Genomic DNA, 17,311 nt, shown 5'->3' with positions numbered 1-17,311 from the left:
CCCCAAGGTCTGGAACAGTCTGCCAGCGGAGGTGGTTCAAGCACCTACATTAAACACCTTCAAGAGTAAATTGGATGCTTATTTTGCTGGGATCCTATGACCCCAGCTGACTTCCTGCCCTTTGGGCAAGGGGTTGGACTTGATGATCTTCCGAGGTCCCTTCTAGCCATAATGTCTATGAAAAAAAAATGTCTATGAAATGCCTTATTATGAGGGTATTTCAGAAAGTACTAGCAATTTTAATATAAAACCATTTTGTGTGCAACAATCATTTACTGGACCATATCACTTCTCTATATAGTCATAAATGATGGGTGCCATCAACAATGGCATCAGCAGCATTCCCTGTTGCTCTGTAGCTTCCCACTCATTGCACACAAACTGTTATTTCAAAATTGCTATTAGTTTCTGAGACACCCTCACAGTAACCCATTTTTAGCGTGGCTGGTCTTTAGTAAATGACAAAGCTAATTCAGACACCATGGATTGAACACAATTTTTGAGGAGAGAGAAATGTGTCACAGATGAGCATCTCTACACCCAACAACTGCTCGACTGAGAAAGGCCATATTAGCTCTCCAGGTGCTAAAGCTATTTATTTTATATACGCTATAGGTGACTACATTCTGCTGCATCTTCAGTGTAGCTTCATCCCTCAGAGACCACATGGCCAGGTATACATTGTTTCATCTTGATCCAAACAGTTCAGTGGTCTGTAGCACCATACTTAAAGTCAGCTCAGCCGTGGGCATTGCTGGAGAGCCACATGGCAACCTCTGGGCTGGGAGACTGAGAGATCAGCTAACAGACATGTAAGGGCAGACAATGAATGGGACTATCCATAACTTCCATTTCGTTTCACCAATCGAAACAGTAAAAAAAGAATATAGAAATCATAGCCCTCAGGCATAGAAACACTAGAGACCAACTATGAGATATTTTTGAAGTCACAAGAAGTAGAAGCAGTCATAATTGAGAGACGAGAAGTACTTTTATATTCCCTCATATAATGCGCTCATTTTGTAATATTATGGTCAAATCCAGTTGACTGGACACATAGGTGGTTCTCCAGAATCAAAATGCATACAAAAACTTGTATTGCAGTAGGCCAAACCTATATTTATTTGAAACATTAAGGTTTGGGTAGTAAGTACTTCCCAACCACAACATACTGCCAGTCAAAAGAGCAAAGGGCGGAGGGCTTAATGGACTGAAATAAAGTGTACAGTAATAGAAACACAGCGCTTATAAATGAACACAAAATATTCCCGTAAGACGGCTCCTCCATAAAAAAAAAAAAAAAAAAAAAAAAGGGTAAGAGGGGAGGAACTACACTACTTACCAGTTGCTCATCGCTGGTCCCCAGCTTCTCTTTCAGTGCAGACATCATAGCAGGTAGGATTACAGTCAGGTGCCGAGTCAGTGCATCACCTGCTACAGATGAGAGGAAGGCTAGCACTCGTGTGTTCACAGGAGGAGCAATTAGCTAAGGGAAACAAGTCAAACAATAATAATTTACTCCAATGAGATTTTGTCAAAGGATTCTCACTTAATACGAAAGTCACAACAATTCTTAAAACACAGACACATTAGAAACCAGCGATAACTAATGCTTCTAGAAAGTAACTGGTAAAGTATTTCAAGACTGTTCCCTATCTTTGAACTTTAATACAGAAAATGTTTGAGGGAAGAAAAAATGCCGTCACCCTGCAAAATGTTAGATGTGTTCCTCAACTTACCTTTGGCACCAAGTAAGGCAACACTACACGGCTCTTAACAGCCATAACTTGCTTAAGACCATCCAGAGCAAATTCAGATGTCTCTTCAACATCCTAAAGAGAGAGTACAGGAAGGTAACCAGCTTGTTAACCAGGATCATTTGGTTCAAAGCAAACTAGACCTTGTTTCAAGTGACAATTTATGTGATTAACATACACCGATTAGAGTCCCTCCATCTGAGGCTCTCAAAAACTTTTACAAATCATGAAGCAAGCCCTCCAAACAGGTCAGAACACATCTTCATAATAAGGCATAAAAAATTAGCATAATCACCAAAGTGACAGTGGAAAGCTGATGCAGAACCAGCCATATACTCTTATGTTTTAATTTAATTCTGTTCTTTGGCCATAAAACCATTCCTCCCCCTCCTGCAGAAAGGATGAGTCCAAAGAGGAAATGAAATAATTAGACCTATCATTCACCTAAGCCCTAGCAGGACAGATCAATTCCTCCTTCAGTCTCTACTGAGAATTTCAAAACCCTGTCCCACAGCAAGATTTCTAATAATTCTGTTTTCTAATGTTTGAATCCCACTTACCAGCTGTTTCAACAAAAATGGCAAGATGTCTTCAAGCGCTTGGTGTCCAATAGTTGAATGCAACTGTTCAAATGTTTTGGCTGCAGCTTCTCTGACTTCTTCAAGAGGGTCACAAAGAGCTTTCCTCACTGTAGGAACCAGAGACACTGAGAAAAACAGCACCTAGAAGATACACAGACACAATTACAAGACATTTAACCATGAGAGCCGAAGCACAGCTGCACCTCAATAGAGCAGCTGGAAACATAGAACTAGCATAATAAAAATAAATTGCTATTTATTTTTAGAAAATTAGGATTCATTTGTATGTAAACATCTGTAATATTCCTTGGAAATAAAGGAGTTTTCAACTACTGTAGCTTATAATTTGAAGAAAGACTATGCCATTTTAGGATTGTAACAGATACACATTTTTACACACACACACACACACACACACACACACACACACACACACACACTTTTCACCTGGACAATAACTCCATGAATCAGGTTTGCTACTATATCTTCATGCCCTGACTACAAGGTATGCGTTTTATAGCATCACAGTGGCCAAGTAATTTCCCCTTTGGAGTTTAACTTACTGCATCCCTGCTTGTGGATTTCATGATCTCACTCAAACCAATGCAGACACCTTCCCTCTCATCACTCTTCTCTGATCGCAAGCCCTCTTCCAGGATAGGGATAATTTCTGGGAGGATTTTTTCTCCCAACTTTCGGACAAGATCTCCCAGAGTTCGTGCTGCAATCTGCAAAAAATAATGCAACAGTCACTTTGAACAGTTAGAACAAACCAACTAACTGGAACTGTCTATTCTATGAAGAATAATAGTCCAAGAGAGCTATGACTCTGTACTCCACTCCACCACGGTGCTTCAGTTACAGTCACCATAGTTAGATACATTTTTATGTGCTATGTATACCATCCATATTGCTGCTCTGTACAAAATAACCAAGTGAAGATTGTCACTTCATTTTTAAGAGCAAAAACATCCAAAATCCACAATTTCTGTGTTCTGCCTCATGAAGCTTAACAAATTAAATTCATTTGGGTAAAAAAGAAGCACTATTTGCTGGATACCAATATGTCATATGTAAGCCATAAGCAAGTGATCACTCATAGTCAGAAAAACAGAAATGGTACTGCTGCTGTGGTAAGAGAACTTATCCAAGAACAGTTTATTTTCACTGCAGTTGCCTTAAATAAAAAGGGAATAAGGAAGGCTGACATACTTCTGTTAAAACATGTTAAGTTACTGATAGCTCTGGGGCAGCTAATAGAAGTGTTAGCCACTGTCTTCAAACCCTGGCTATAAACAGAGTAACCTGAAGCTCCAGAAAGTAATGCATGTAAAATACTTACTGATCTCTTGTCTGCACAAGTACTGGCCAAGAACCCTAGCAAAAGACCAAAGAGAGTTGGTAAAATTTCACGCAGTGTGCGAGGTGTGTTTGAGACCACAATCTTCCAGACATGCAAGGATGCCTGACGAACTACCAGCTGGGTATCAGATCGGCCCATGTAGAGCCCTGCTAGAACTCTGTTTCGTCGTTCCACACCAAGAGCATTGATAATAGCCTGAAATAAATAAAAGAAAGCCAGTGAAACCAACACTGACATTTAAGAGGTACTGCCTACCCAACAAGTCACTCCAACAGGCTTTCTCTACAGATGGAAAGCAGCAGACAACAGCAGCACTTTACCTTGTTTGACTGGGCTGTTCCAAAGTTGTCATCCTCTGAGGCGGTTTCTGTTGTCATTTTTCCTGTGACACCTGAGATATGGAATAGAAGATCCCCAAGGAGCTGAACTGAGCTAAACCTGACAAAAGGGAGAACAGTGTTACATGAAGAAGAAAGAAGTCACCTGTCCAAACTGCCTGCTACTGCAAACACCACTGTGGGTGAAAATGTCAGTGTGAACAACTATGTGGGGTGGCATGAAAGATCATTATGTCAGTCTGACTGAGAAGGGGCATTGGAGAGAAGGAGGGAGGGAGGAAATTCCAAATCAAAAAAAAGATTATACAGTTCTCAGATGGGGGCAGCACATCAGAGATTACAGTTTAGCCTAGACTGACAAGATGCAAATACAGCCACTAGGTACAGTCGTTTGAACATTGTTAATGTCTATAACAACACAAAGATCTACAAAGATACACCTGGGATGCTATATGACTGCACTTTGAATACCAGCCATTTTGTACAACTGCTGCACTGGTCATCACTTATTAGCTCTGATCAGGGTTCATTTACTTGCAGTTCCCATAACCAGTGGAATATTTGCTCATACAGCAACTGAAAAATTAAAAGCTGTATGTCAGTGTTGGGTATTACCATAGAAACTGCTATGGAAATACATTTTAAAATAGCCATCTGGTTACGTGATCTAGTAGGAGTGCATTACACTATCAATCTGGAAGAAACAGGTTCTATATTCTAGCACATGTTCTTGCTTTTTAAGCTGGAGTCCTACCCAGGCTTCAAACTTGGCCCACAAATGAATAGAGTCCCTGTGTTTTAAAGTAGCTCCTATGCTCCCTTAGGAAGTATCATGGAGATGCTTCAAATCTATCCTGTCTTTGCACTGATGGAAGGATGATGGCTGCATGATTAAAAACGTATCTCCTACCTTATTCTCCAAAGGTCATCAAAAAGGCCTTGCTCCAGCTGAGGCAGAAGAAGTGCAATGGCAGTTTCTGCATACTTGCTTATGATTCTCTGTCCAGCACGAAGGGCAGTGTCCCGCACAAACTCATTCTCATCTGCCAGAGCCTAGACACAGAGAGATGACAAAGTTGGTATTTTCTGTGTAGAAGACAAAAAAAATGGCACTTTGCCTCCTCACAGTAGAACATGTTTCCTATTTCTCAGCCATTTTCAATAAGCTACAGCATACTGAATCCCCTAGGGAGACCTGAATACAGTTCCCACATCACTGAAGTCAAAAGATTATTTAAGCAACATTAGCAGAATTAGCTGTGGACAATGCTATACAAATCTGATCTCAGCTACCTACCTTAAGGATGCATGGTATGATTGGCCCAACATAGGGAGTGAACTTGTTTCCAAAGGTAATGGGTAAATAGTTGAACATCATGATATAGCCATCCCGGACATGGGGTGCAATGTCCACTTTGCTGGCAGTAGCTACAATTTCTGGCATAAGTTTCTCCAACTTTTCTACCCCCAAACCAGCCATGACTTCAGCCAGACCTAAAACACAACACTGTGTTACAGAACTAGTCAACATGCAAGTGGCTAGTTAGGCCTAACTGATTTAATGCCAGAAATTCCAACACCATTGCTCAGGCACTTGTTGCCCGCACCTTGAGCGGCACCAGATCGATCCACTGAACTTTGCTCATATGTCAATGTCTCCATCAGCCAGGGCAGCAAGTCCTCAAAGCATGACTCTCCCATGCCCTTCACCATGGCTCCTAATGCCTTTGCAGATACGGTACGTACCTAATGGGTAATAAGATAGAAGTGCAGGATTTCAACATACCCAGTCATAAACAAACTCATCAGAACAGACACAGAAGTTAACTCCTCCAAATCACCCTCTTCACAGCTGCTCTCACAGTTCTAACTAGACTACTGAGTGGAAGATTAGCATTTATCCTAATTAATCATGCCGAAAGATGAGTCACACTAAACTATAACGGTTACTATACCAAAACTCACCTCAGGTACAGGGTCCAACAGGGAGGCTTTCAGTCCAGGGGTCACACTGGGCAGGTAAGGAGCCAGATCCTGAAACAAAATACACAGTGAGTAAATGCAGGATTCAAAGAGAAAACTAAGCTACAATCTCATCTTCACTTGGTACAGCAGTAAGATACAGGTCTACTATGAGAGCATGACACACTGCCTACACAGCCAAGGAAGTAGATAAATCGATTCTAGTTTCCCACCTTGCTTTACCAAGCATTAGCACACCACCCAGTCATATGCTCATTCTTAACTTAACTTTTTGTTTCCTAAAGTAAATTTGACCTCTTTTCTCTTATGGAAGAGAGGGCAACCAGCAATGAATGAATGAAATAATCTTCAATTCTCACTTAACTCAATTTCTACCTCTGTTTTTCTTCTGTGAACAAACTGAAAATCCCCTAACAGATTTCTGGAGCAATTCTCATTCAGTATAATTGTTTACCAAGCCTTCTCCAAGACCTTTCTGGGATATACACCTAGCACCAGCATTCAATGGTAGATCAAAGTAGAGAGTTTAAACGTTTATATAGCCTCAACCACTCTAGGATTTTTATCTCTATAGACATCATTTGCTCACTTAATGCTCACATTTAGTTCAATGAAGAATCTGAACAGTTCCTCTAATTCCTACTCAAAGACCCAAAAGACAATAAACTATTTTCAGTGTTCTGCTCTGCTAGCTCACTTTCACTTTAAGTAAAATACAGATGAGGACTGGGGAGCTTTCCCCAGCACAATACCTTCTGATCAGTCAGGGAGTACATATTCCCAATGATCTGTGCAGCCATTTTCCTGGTGTCTGTGGAACGATCTTGAAAGGCTCTCTGAACAATGGGCATGATGAGGGCCAGAGATGGTGCATCAATGAAGTGGACAAATTTGGTATCCAGCAGGGTCTGCAGGCACTTCTGGGTCTTTCTGGATGGATCAGTAAGTGCATCCAAGAGAACCGGGGCAATTGCTACATATTTAGAAATACGGTAGAAAAATGCTTTGTTTGTAACACATTGTCAGCTCTGGCCACAGATGGTATCCTCACACCCACCCAAAATCCTAAAGGATGAAGGAGAGAAGCAGCACAGGAACAACGGGAACCCTACTGAGGCTGACAAAACTGAGAGGAATATTCAGAAAGCCTTTAAAGGGGAGAGTTGCCTTGGAATTTTCAAGTTAAACCTTTCTAAAAATGGATGTTTTTAGTCAAGCCTCTATTTAAATTTGGGAGCAGTGATTCAACGTAAAAAACTGAAAGAGTCTGAGAATGAAATGCATCATGGTGTTAAATCAATCACAGATGACCCGATTATGTTTCATATGTAGCGCAGCAGCTACCTGGATGCAATCAATTCTCTGTTTAAATATAGGAGCAGTGATTCAATGTGAATGCAAACTGAAGGAGTCTGGAAATCAAACATATTATTATGAATGAAGGTCACATCAGGATAGTGGCTGAACATTAGAAACACAGAAACGCATACACAAACATCAGGTTCTTACCCAAGATTTCTGGATTCCTGATAACAGACCCAATCTGTCTGAGTGCCTGCTGTCCTGCTTTCTGTACTTTCACATGGGAATCCGTGAGCACCTCAGTCAGTTTTGGCACAATATTTGGCAAACAGGAAGAGAGCTGTTTTGGGGCACAGTAAGCCATAGCTCCCAGCAATTCCACTGATCCTGAATACAAAGTGAAAGAAAATTCATTTAGTGGAAAAGGGACTGGCAAGGAACTAGTCCAAGACACCAGAAAGCGCAGATGTTGGCTGAAGTTTTCTTTTTGTCTGTTTATTTTTTAAAGCCACTGAACACATTCAAACATGCTTGCTCTTCCTGCTCTTAGGCTACCTCTTGGAAAAACAGAACCTTCGGCTTAGGTGAGGTTTGTGGACAACAGGTAAATAAAGTATTTATTCAGAATCTGTATGGTCAGCAGAAGTCCAATGAAACAACAAGGTAGCACATAATTTGTTGGAATGAAGAAATAAGCCAGACAAGTCAGCATTTCAGCAACCTTTGAGTTCCTGTGAGTTATATCAGTCAGACATTAGCCCATACCAGCTTTGGTTCTCCAAGACTCCTCCTCCAATGCTGCAAGCAGCGATGGTAGAACCAGCTTCACGCCATGAGCGCTTAAGTTGCTCATTACGGCCTTGGCACAGTCATCTGCAGCCTCAAAGAAGGAAATAAAACATTTATAACCTACTTCATTGCATATTTTCTCCTACTCTTTTGAAAATCTAATGGGAACATAGCCCTGGTGCAAAACAATTTCTATGTCTATTTTTATGTTGGTAGTCGAGAGAGCCGCCCCTAACCATGAGATAATGCCCAACAGAGGAAGATGCTATGGCTTAAGAAGGAAATCAAGTTCTTCTAGCCTGCCATTCACATAAGAGTTTGCTCCTCTTTGGTTTAAACAGTCAAAAAGGAGATAGATCTTTCATACTACTCCTGCCCATGTCCCTCTTACTCACCTCTCGTACGTACTGGTTCCCATCTCCAAAACAAAGCAGTAAATGTGGCAACACATGAACCACATAGGGCTCAAAGAGCTTCCCAAGCATGCTGCAGAGCATTTCAAAGGCAAACAGAGCCCCTGAAGAAACAAAGCATAATCAGGAAATAATCCAGCACTCGGAACAAGGTGGTAAGCAGAGTTCAGGTTGGTCTGTGATCTAATGACTCTTAATGTTCTGTGGGAAACTGGCCTGAAAACCTGCTGCCTTTTATTTTCTTTCCTTGATCCCAACAGAAGTTCTGGCTATGAGAATCAATTTCCAGAAAATGCACAGAGCCTGACAGCATTAAACATATGGTTATGCTCAGTGTGAGGGAAGGAGACAAAAACAGCAAACATCCAGAAATAAACGCAACTAAGAGGCCTTATAAACCCACTGCCCCTTTGGATTAGATAATGTCCTATCCTGCCTGGCAGGAAGCAGGAGCCTCCCTCTCAACGCACCCTTCTGGAATAGGAGTGGGGAGAGCTAGTGCACGTTCCAGGCACCAGAACTCCTCTATCTACTGTGCTGTGATTGGGAGGAGGGTTTAAAACACCAAACAAGCGAAATCAAAAGCGAACTGATTCTTCACTCTAACAGTATTAGAAGAGAGATAAAGAAAGATATCTGGGTGCAGGAATTCTTTTGCAAGTCAATCAGTTCTTAAGGAACTGGCTGAAAGACAGAAATGAGTGTGTCAGGTACCAGAGTCACTGGACCAAAGAGACACCTTCAAAGCTTGGAGAGAAGAGCACCTGTCCCTCACCCTCTCGCCGGCGGAAATTCTTCTTATCCTGAATGGCATCAGTCAGAGTGGTCATCATCTCCTGCTGCTTAAGAGAGAGGATGCCAAGGCCTTTCACCAGGCCTGCCAGCCCATAAGCAGCACCTCTGCGCTCAGCATACTTATCAGATTCTAGGAGCAGTTGCATTAGCTTCTGTATCATTCCACTTGCATCCTCTTTAATTGCAGGCACAAGGGGTGGTAAACAGCTTGCCACAGACTCCTGGACCTGTGGAATAACCCACCAGTCAGCAGTTTACCAGGCAGATCACAAGAGGTATGTCACTAGCAGAATTACATACTCCCCAATTCACATGATTAATCCACCAGGCTTCACCCCAAATAACAGTCTTCAACTTCTTATACCTGAAACTGAACACACATTTGGTCTCAAATTGTATATGCTTAAAGAATACACATTCCCTTTAATTCCACAGTACTCTGCTATGCCTGTACCAGTGGTGATGCTAGGCTGAGTCCTTATTTCCAAGCACAGTGATAACAGGTGAATGATGACAGCACCTACAGTGTCAGTTAACCTGCTTCTACTTGGCTCCTGAAATTCTGAAAGGAGGTACCTGTTGAGATGGAGTAGACAAAGCTGTTATCAGCTTGGCAACGATAGGTTTCACTTTAGGGTCACTCTTATCCAGATGTTTTGCCAGTGAGCCCATCAGAATGACCACGCTCTGTCTGACGGCATCATAACTGGCATCATTTGGAGCATTTTTCAGGAACTCTTCAAATACTGGCAAGAGAGAGTTAACATTTTCCTAAAAAACAAAAAAAAGTAGAATTTGTCACTAGAGTCTAGAATGAGGCCTTCTGTGCTGTGCCCCTTCTCAGAGGCAGACTTCCTAATCTATATAATTATGAGAGACTGCATTTAGTATTTAAGACTATATGCTACCCTACAGCAAGAGTAGGTAGCCTATGGCCTGTCAGCCAGATTCAGCCTATGGATTTGGGAGGGCCTTAGTAGCACCATGCAGCAGTGGGAGACTTCAATGGTGGGGGCTTTTACAGCACTGCAGCCAGGTGGCAGGACAGAATGGCAACAGCAGTGGCAGTGACAGCAAAAGCCAGGTACTAGCACCAGTTCCCCTGAACTCAAGCTTGGTCATTCTGGCTTGCTACCACAGAAAGGTTGCCAACTGTTGCCCTACAGGCTACAGATATTTCCTGCCAGTCTGCTAACTATAGTGTGCACTACTAAGTGGGAATGCTAGTTTGAATGGCAACACTTATGCTCTTTTGCCCTAAATTAACAAGAGCTGGGAGTAGAAAAAGGAAAAATGCATATTAAGTGTCTCCTCTGCAGATTAAGGAACAAAACCAAATAGTGGTAAAAGACTTGCGACTCAAGTTCCAAGCATCCCTGCTGTGAAGCTGGGCTTTGAATTTGGTAATCCATTTTTTCCTGACAGATCTCAGTGCAAAATATCAGAATTTTTATTTTTATCATTCAATATAGACCTATAATGCACCATAGATTAAGATGCTGGCATTGTGAGACTCAAGAAATGCAAGTTATCCACATGTGATGCCTTGTCAGATACAGGCAGTTTCAGATGGTTCTCAATGCCTCACATTAATGGCACTCACACCAAGCAACAGGTAAAAGATTTTTATGGGCCGATTTTGGTTTTATTATACCAATTTTACATACTTTTGTCTCATTCCTTAAATAGAATTACTCCCCATTCACACTGGTATAAGTGGTTCTTGGTAAGATACTAGTCACTCTTAGAACAATTCTGAAGATACACTAGAGAAAGAAATTCCCCTTAGATGAAGACTTCCAGCAATCACTTTGCACCAATGACCTTTATAAATTCATATTCTTCAAAACAACATCTAGGCCCTCCTAAGTAATTGTTCTTATTTGGAAAGGAATGAGACCTCAGATTTACCTTGCCATGGGTATTGAGTGTAGAAAGAGCTGCATCTAACATGCATTTCCGGACGTCAGGGCTGCGATCATTAAGGGCATCTGGCACGAAGAACTGAAACAGGGGCTTCACCTGCGAACTATCCAGGTGCTGAGAGAGTTTGTTCAGAGCCAAGGCTATACCACACCTGTACAAAAAGTGCATTATGCGTGAACTGGGTTTCCAGGCCTCACATCAGTGTAACCTGTAAGAATGTATTTTGTGTCGCTACCATACCTCCAGTGCAATATATTTCAATTTTTGAGAGAAAACACTAAGTAACTTGAACATTTCAGATCAACACAACTCCTGTACTACCTACATGGAGGGATGATATCAGAGAAGAAACAGCTATTTTCTTGCTTAACATGCTACCAGAGGTTCCCAAACAGACAAATCTGCTATTTATGCAGCAGCTTTTATCCTGAATGATGATGTGTTTTTACACATTTAACCAGCACATAAACCCCAACACAAGGACTACTTCATCTACCACTAAAATACAGCAGCTATATAGTAGTGCTCATAAGCCCTAAAGCACAGATTAGTTTAAGGCAGGCAGTGAACAATATGTTGTCCAATTAAAACTGCATAGGGTGTCTAAGTAGGCAGAATGTAATTATCCAAGTTGGAATTTGTCCAGTTCGTTAAGCCTTGCACTACTATTCTTGAAACAACTGACTGAGCACAGAACAGAGACTGGGAATCTAGTGATACAAGCCATAATGAATCCTTTTACTGGGGAAAGATTCTGTTCTTGTCAAAAGGACAGGGATGACATTCTGAAGTCCAATTGTCTGGTGAATTTGAAAACATTCCAGAATTGAACACATAAGACTGTACTGCTCTGTCCAGTCTGTTCGGAGAGGCACAAATGTCCCCAAACAGGCGTAACCATGCAGTCAGCAGTTGGTAAAACTATCCACATTTTACTTCTCAAACACTTCCCTAAACCAAATGCTGCCCTCTGACCTACAACATTTGAGGAAAAGGTTTGAAGGATCTCATTCAGGCACTGCTGGAAATGAAGGCCTGAACCTGAAGGACAGTACCTTGCTTCCCACTGGTCAGGTGGCGATTCAGATATCACACGTCCCAAGGCATCCAAAATTGGTGGTGGCCTCTATGAAAGGGGAGGAGAAGGGAGAAATAGAGCTGGTCAGTCAGAATGCCTTCCCAACAGATATACACCAGCACATAAAAGGAAAAAAAAAAAAAAAATCAAGTTCTATAGCAGACGTTTATTACCAGCTTGCCCAGTTCCCTCTCCTTGGCCTACAAACACATAGATTCACAATGCCTCCATTTTATGTCACAACTTAAAGAAACATCAGACATCTAACAACAACAGCAGAATGCAGCAGGGGAGTTCTGCACTTTTGATGCTAATTTAGGAGTTAGAAGACCCAGTTCTAAGTCTCTGCCCTGTTACAAGCTTCCCATGTGAACACAGGCAAGTCACTCAGCCTCTCTATGCCTCAGTCCAGTGAATGGGGATAACAACCTTCCCCTCAAGCATTCAGACAGAACTGCAATGGGTACCATGTAAACATCTGAGCAGACAATGAAGAGACAGACTGAAAAAAAAGGCGTAGGTGTGTCTCATGCCTGTAACCCCACACAACAGCTACTTACACAGAGTTTTTCCTGGTAAATCTCTGTCAGTTTATGCATGACATCTGCTGCTTGGTCTCGATATTGAGCTACAGCTTTAGAAAGAGCCTCAGCACCAGCTTGGCGTACTGCTTCTTCATAGTAGATAACATCTTTGATCAGCAAGGAACAGAGATCAGGCTGCAGCTCCAGACCCATGGACTCCCACAACCTGTAGGTAACACAAGCAGATGACAGATTATTCTCCTCCACACACAATACCAGACAGATCGAAAGTTGCCCTCCATTCAGGAGCAAGACCTATACATGTCTGAATAAGAGCGCCACATGGAAAGCAAAAGAGAAATCACTGTTACAGTACTGAACTGAGAACAGCTCCCACCTCTCTGCTAGTTTCCGAATTTCATCTTCCACATCAAACTTGACCACCCAGAGCCGGCGCAGCAGATTCAGTCCATTCTTTTCATCACTGTCTGGGGTTGGTAGCACCATCTGCATCTCCATCAGTCCCTAGGTAAAATTATAGGTCAATCAGGGCAAGTACTTGGTCTCAGCAATAAAGCTTTTCTCAGAAATGACCTTGTGTCATAAATATAGAAAACCTTCTGCATAAAAAGGAAGAGAAGGTTTAATTCAATTATTTCTTTTGAAGAATATCATAAAGGTATTTCCATTTTGCCAAAGGCTGTTGCAAATTATACAAAATGGGTGCCTGGGGTTGGGCAATGGGAAGCTGCTTCAGCTTCTCCACATGCATCCCATCTCAGAGCCAAGCAGGAGGTAAGCACTTAAAGAACTAGCTCAGCAACTCAGCAAACAAAAAGCACTAAATAGGACTGTAGGGTTGGAAAGCCAATCCCTGTACTACAACAAAAAAGCAACATATTCTCCAAAGCAAGATGATGCTAGGGATTTGAAGAGAAGAAACTCAAGACAAAGAGATCATTCTTCCTTTGCTTTTAATGTCTTCAGATAGACAGTAAAATTCTAGGATAAGATACAGCAAACAAAAAGCTATATAAAAAAAGTTATAGGTGCAAAGTCAAGCACACAGAAGTTAGGAAATGCCAGAATTACTGTTTGCCTGGGCAGCCTGACATACAAATGCTGACCACGGGCTCCACAATTACTTGCTGAGGGCAGAGACACTGACATTCAGAAGCACTAAATTACTGCCCAGATTCCAAAGGGGAATGTATCCCTAGTGCCTGCAGACCCTTCTGCCAATTATCTTCAAACCTCTTCTTCTGCTCCTATTCTGTGTCCTGCCCTTGCGCTAAGTCCTAGGTTCCCTCACTCTTCCAGAGCCCCAAACCTGCCTGGTTTCAGGATCCCAATTCCCTCACTACAAGTCCCACCCACCTCATGACTCCCAGTTCTCTTCTTCCATCCCTTGATCGACCGGTCCCAGTCTTCTGCCCCACCTCTCTCACCCCTTGTCCCAATCCATTCTCTCTACATCCCACCCCAGCTCATCTTTCTGTATTTGAATCAGGAAGCCTCTTCCTGCCTGCTGCATGCACACCTGCAGAGGTGAATAGAGAGCAGTCTGACTTCCTGCATATCATGTCAATGGCCCACAACAGGCAGAAACAGCAATTGCAAAAACAGTCCTGCTCAGGGCCTAATTCCCTGGGATGGAACATGCCTGGTACAGACAAAACCTACAGAGATAGCTGCTGAACTCTGATAAGCATGTGCAAAGGGGATGTCTCAAAGGCCAATACTTGGGCCAAATTTGGGTAGTTTTTCACTAGCACAGTGAGAGGCACATCCCTGATCCCAGAAAGACTCCTTCCTCTCAAACTACAAGGCCCTACACAAATACTTGGGTTTCTCAACAAGTGGAAGTGTTCTGGCGGAGAGGCAGGTCTCTTCCAAGGCAGAAAGAAGAGTAGAGGGTGAGATCTACCCCATCTTTGTAAATGTACTAATTAGCCTGCTCCAGCAACCTCAACTTCCCCACACATCAAAATGGTGGCAGGGGCACTTTGACTAAAGCACCCTTGCTCCATTTTGAAGCACAGGATGCTGAACACACAAGACTCTGCAGGCGCTTTAATTACAGTGGTTCCCAAGAGCTACTCTAATTAAAAGCACCACCCTCTCACCCCTGGAGCATGTGTAAAGATGCATCTAGTGCAGCGCCTTTCCTGAAGTTACCTGTGTTTTAACTGATCATGATGGTAAGACTCAGCAGCTACCATCTCTTCCTAAAGGGAGCCTGACAACTGATGCAACACATCTCTATCATGGTGCTTGAAGAGAAGATCCATCCCCCAACCTGTGCAAGAGATTAAAGAGCCCCAAATCCAAACAGAGAGATGGAATGAGTGATTCACACCTACCCTGAGAGCAGCATCACGCACGTTCATGCATGGAGACTGCAGAGCCTGAAGTAACACATCAATTTCTTCTTGTTCTGCGTAGGCACAACCATCCTCCCCGCTGCTGCTCGTGCACAGAGCTGTTAGTGCATTTGAAGCAAGAACCTGGAACAGTCACAAGGCACAAGAGATTCTCCTGTTGACTCCGTCCCACTGCACATGTCAGGCACCAAGTGCAGATGTTTCTTTGTTTTACTACAAAGAAAGGAAACCTGTCAAAGCGCAACATGCTGCCTGGTGAAGAGCCAGATTTGACAAGCTCAGGTAACTATTTTGCTTTGTGGATGAGGGAAAACTTGTCTGCCTCTCCCCACCATTGTCCTGGCCAACAGAATGATCAGTATAGTTGGACGATCAAGGAAGTGCCACCTAGACTTCTTTGCTGGAGAGACAATGACCACTACAAAGGGCCCGAGAGGAAGTAAATAGAATACCAGTTTCCCTTGCTTTATGCTGTACATGCATTCCTGGGAAATGGCGCATAACTTAAATTCACATAAAGGGAATCCACTTTACAATATAACAAATAGGGATAATTCCAAGACCTCAACTGTACCGACCCCCAGGCCCATTTCTACCACTTTTACAAGACAATTTTGGTACTCACCAACAGCAAGCAGTACACACAAGCACAGGGCACCATCATAATGGGGATGGCAACTACAGAAACAAGTGTCCCAGACAACAAGCAAGAAGCACAGATCCACACAGGAGACTATTTTGGTGTGCATCACTCCCACAATCCACCGCACAAAGCAGCTGATTGCAGGCTTCCACCACACCGATTGCATAAGAGTGAATTTACTTCACATACAATTAATTTTTGGTATAAAAAAAGTCATTGCATAAGAGCTAATTCGCACATACAGAACCCACATAAAGTGAGGGAAACCTGTAAACCTGGAGGAAATTGGGGAAGATTAAGCTGGTCCAACTGAGCCCTAGGGAAGAATAAAGCTTTTTATCACCAGGAAAATACTGGCAGTGTATAAAAACAAGTGTGTGAACAGGAGTGAACCACTGTCTAGAACTGATGGGTGCAGCTGAGACTAGGACCTTACTACCAGACCAAGTGGGCATGCAGCTCACCTGTAACCGTGGAGAACCTGTTCCAATCACCCGGGTCAGCAGCAGTAGCATGTCTGTGCGAGGCAGTAACTCGGGGCCATTCTAGGAAGGGAAGGACAAAAACTTCAAATACACTGTCACTTCAAAACAGACTTCTGTAAACATAACCCAATACTCTAAAAGGTAACACAATTAAAATCCAGTACTGGTTAGTTGTTTGGGAAGGAAGGTTACTCACTCCAGCTCCAGCTGCTTTGCTGTACCAGTGAGAGAGCGGAATCATTTAAATCCAAACCTGGGCAAGAATCTGTATGGTTCTTTTCACTCATTAACACTCCCAAGGATTAACTGAAGCAAATCCATATGCAACACAGCCAACTGATCAAGCTTGGGATAGTGACCTTAGGCAGCTTGACACCAGGATCTCTCAAATGATAGGGAAAGAGGCACCTTAAAAATACTTAACTTAGAGGTTAGTGAAGGTCTCCTGAAGGGTAAGCAGGATTTGATTTAGTTATTTCTGAACATTAACAGGGACAATGTGGTGGCTCTGCAAAACTCTCTCCACAGGTTTGCTGCTGAAGAGTGGAAATTTTAGTAACCCCCCCATAAATACTGACCTCATCCACTAGCGAAGTCTGAGCATTGGCTGATGATCTCATCTGAGCATGGACCATGAGGATCTGAAGAATCCTGACCATGAGTTCTTCCTTCTCTTCACTATCATTGGGTGTCTCAGTCAGAACTGTCTTTAGAAGAGGAAAGACTAAGGAAAATGCTGGAGCTGATAATGCACCTGCATTGCAATGAGAGAAAATATTCAATGAGAACAGCAGATACCCCTGGGTCTTCGCTTATAGATATCTACTGGCTTAACGTTGATATTGCAGCAGCACATAAAAGCCACAACCAAGCTGGGAGTTATTTGTGCCAGGAACTGTACCAACAGGCATAATTAAAAATCCAGAGAACCTATGATCTTGAAAAGACAA

At 42.6% G+C, this 17,311-nt stretch overlaps 1 protein-coding gene across 2 annotated transcripts in view; it reads right to left on the bottom strand.

Moving 5' to 3' along the window:
- GCN1 (GCN1, eIF2 alpha kinase activator homolog) overlaps positions 1–17,311 on the bottom strand; it is a 69,735-nt gene that overhangs the window by 18,019 nt on the left and 34,405 nt on the right. For both annotated transcript variants that reach the window (XM_019539233.1, XM_019539234.1), the window contains exons 26-48: positions 16,940–17,115; positions 16,341–16,421; positions 15,213–15,356; positions 13,247–13,374; positions 12,886–13,075; positions 12,303–12,373; positions 11,233–11,398; positions 9,898–10,092; positions 9,302–9,548; positions 8,509–8,630; positions 8,090–8,204; positions 7,532–7,711; positions 6,775–6,995; positions 6,005–6,073; positions 5,647–5,785; positions 5,337–5,533; positions 4,950–5,092; positions 4,022–4,139; positions 3,681–3,896; positions 2,902–3,066; positions 2,318–2,479; positions 1,740–1,832; positions 1,343–1,486 (exon numbers count right to left, since the gene is read on the bottom strand). In XM_019539233.1, coding sequence (XP_019394778.1) covers positions 1,343–1,486; positions 1,740–1,832; positions 2,318–2,479; positions 2,902–3,066; positions 3,681–3,896; positions 4,022–4,139; positions 4,950–5,092; positions 5,337–5,533; positions 5,647–5,785; positions 6,005–6,073; positions 6,775–6,995; positions 7,532–7,711; positions 8,090–8,204; positions 8,509–8,630; positions 9,302–9,548; positions 9,898–10,092; positions 11,233–11,398; positions 12,303–12,373; positions 12,886–13,075; positions 13,247–13,374; positions 15,213–15,356; positions 16,341–16,421; positions 16,940–17,115 — 3,482 coding nt within the window. The remainder of the gene's footprint in view (positions 1–1,342; positions 1,487–1,739; positions 1,833–2,317; positions 2,480–2,901; positions 3,067–3,680; positions 3,897–4,021; positions 4,140–4,949; positions 5,093–5,336; positions 5,534–5,646; positions 5,786–6,004; positions 6,074–6,774; positions 6,996–7,531; positions 7,712–8,089; positions 8,205–8,508; positions 8,631–9,301; positions 9,549–9,897; positions 10,093–11,232; positions 11,399–12,302; positions 12,374–12,885; positions 13,076–13,246; positions 13,375–15,212; positions 15,357–16,340; positions 16,422–16,939; positions 17,116–17,311) is intronic.

Source organism: Crocodylus porosus, unplaced genomic scaffold (assembly GCF_001723895.1).
Source record: "Crocodylus porosus isolate Cpor-Errol unplaced genomic scaffold, CroPor_comp1, whole genome shotgun sequence".
NCBI lineage: Eukaryota > Metazoa > Chordata > Crocodylia > Crocodylidae > Crocodylus > Crocodylus porosus.
The sequence above is the reverse complement of the archived record's forward strand: the minus strand, read 5'-3'. Positions and strand labels throughout refer to the sequence as shown.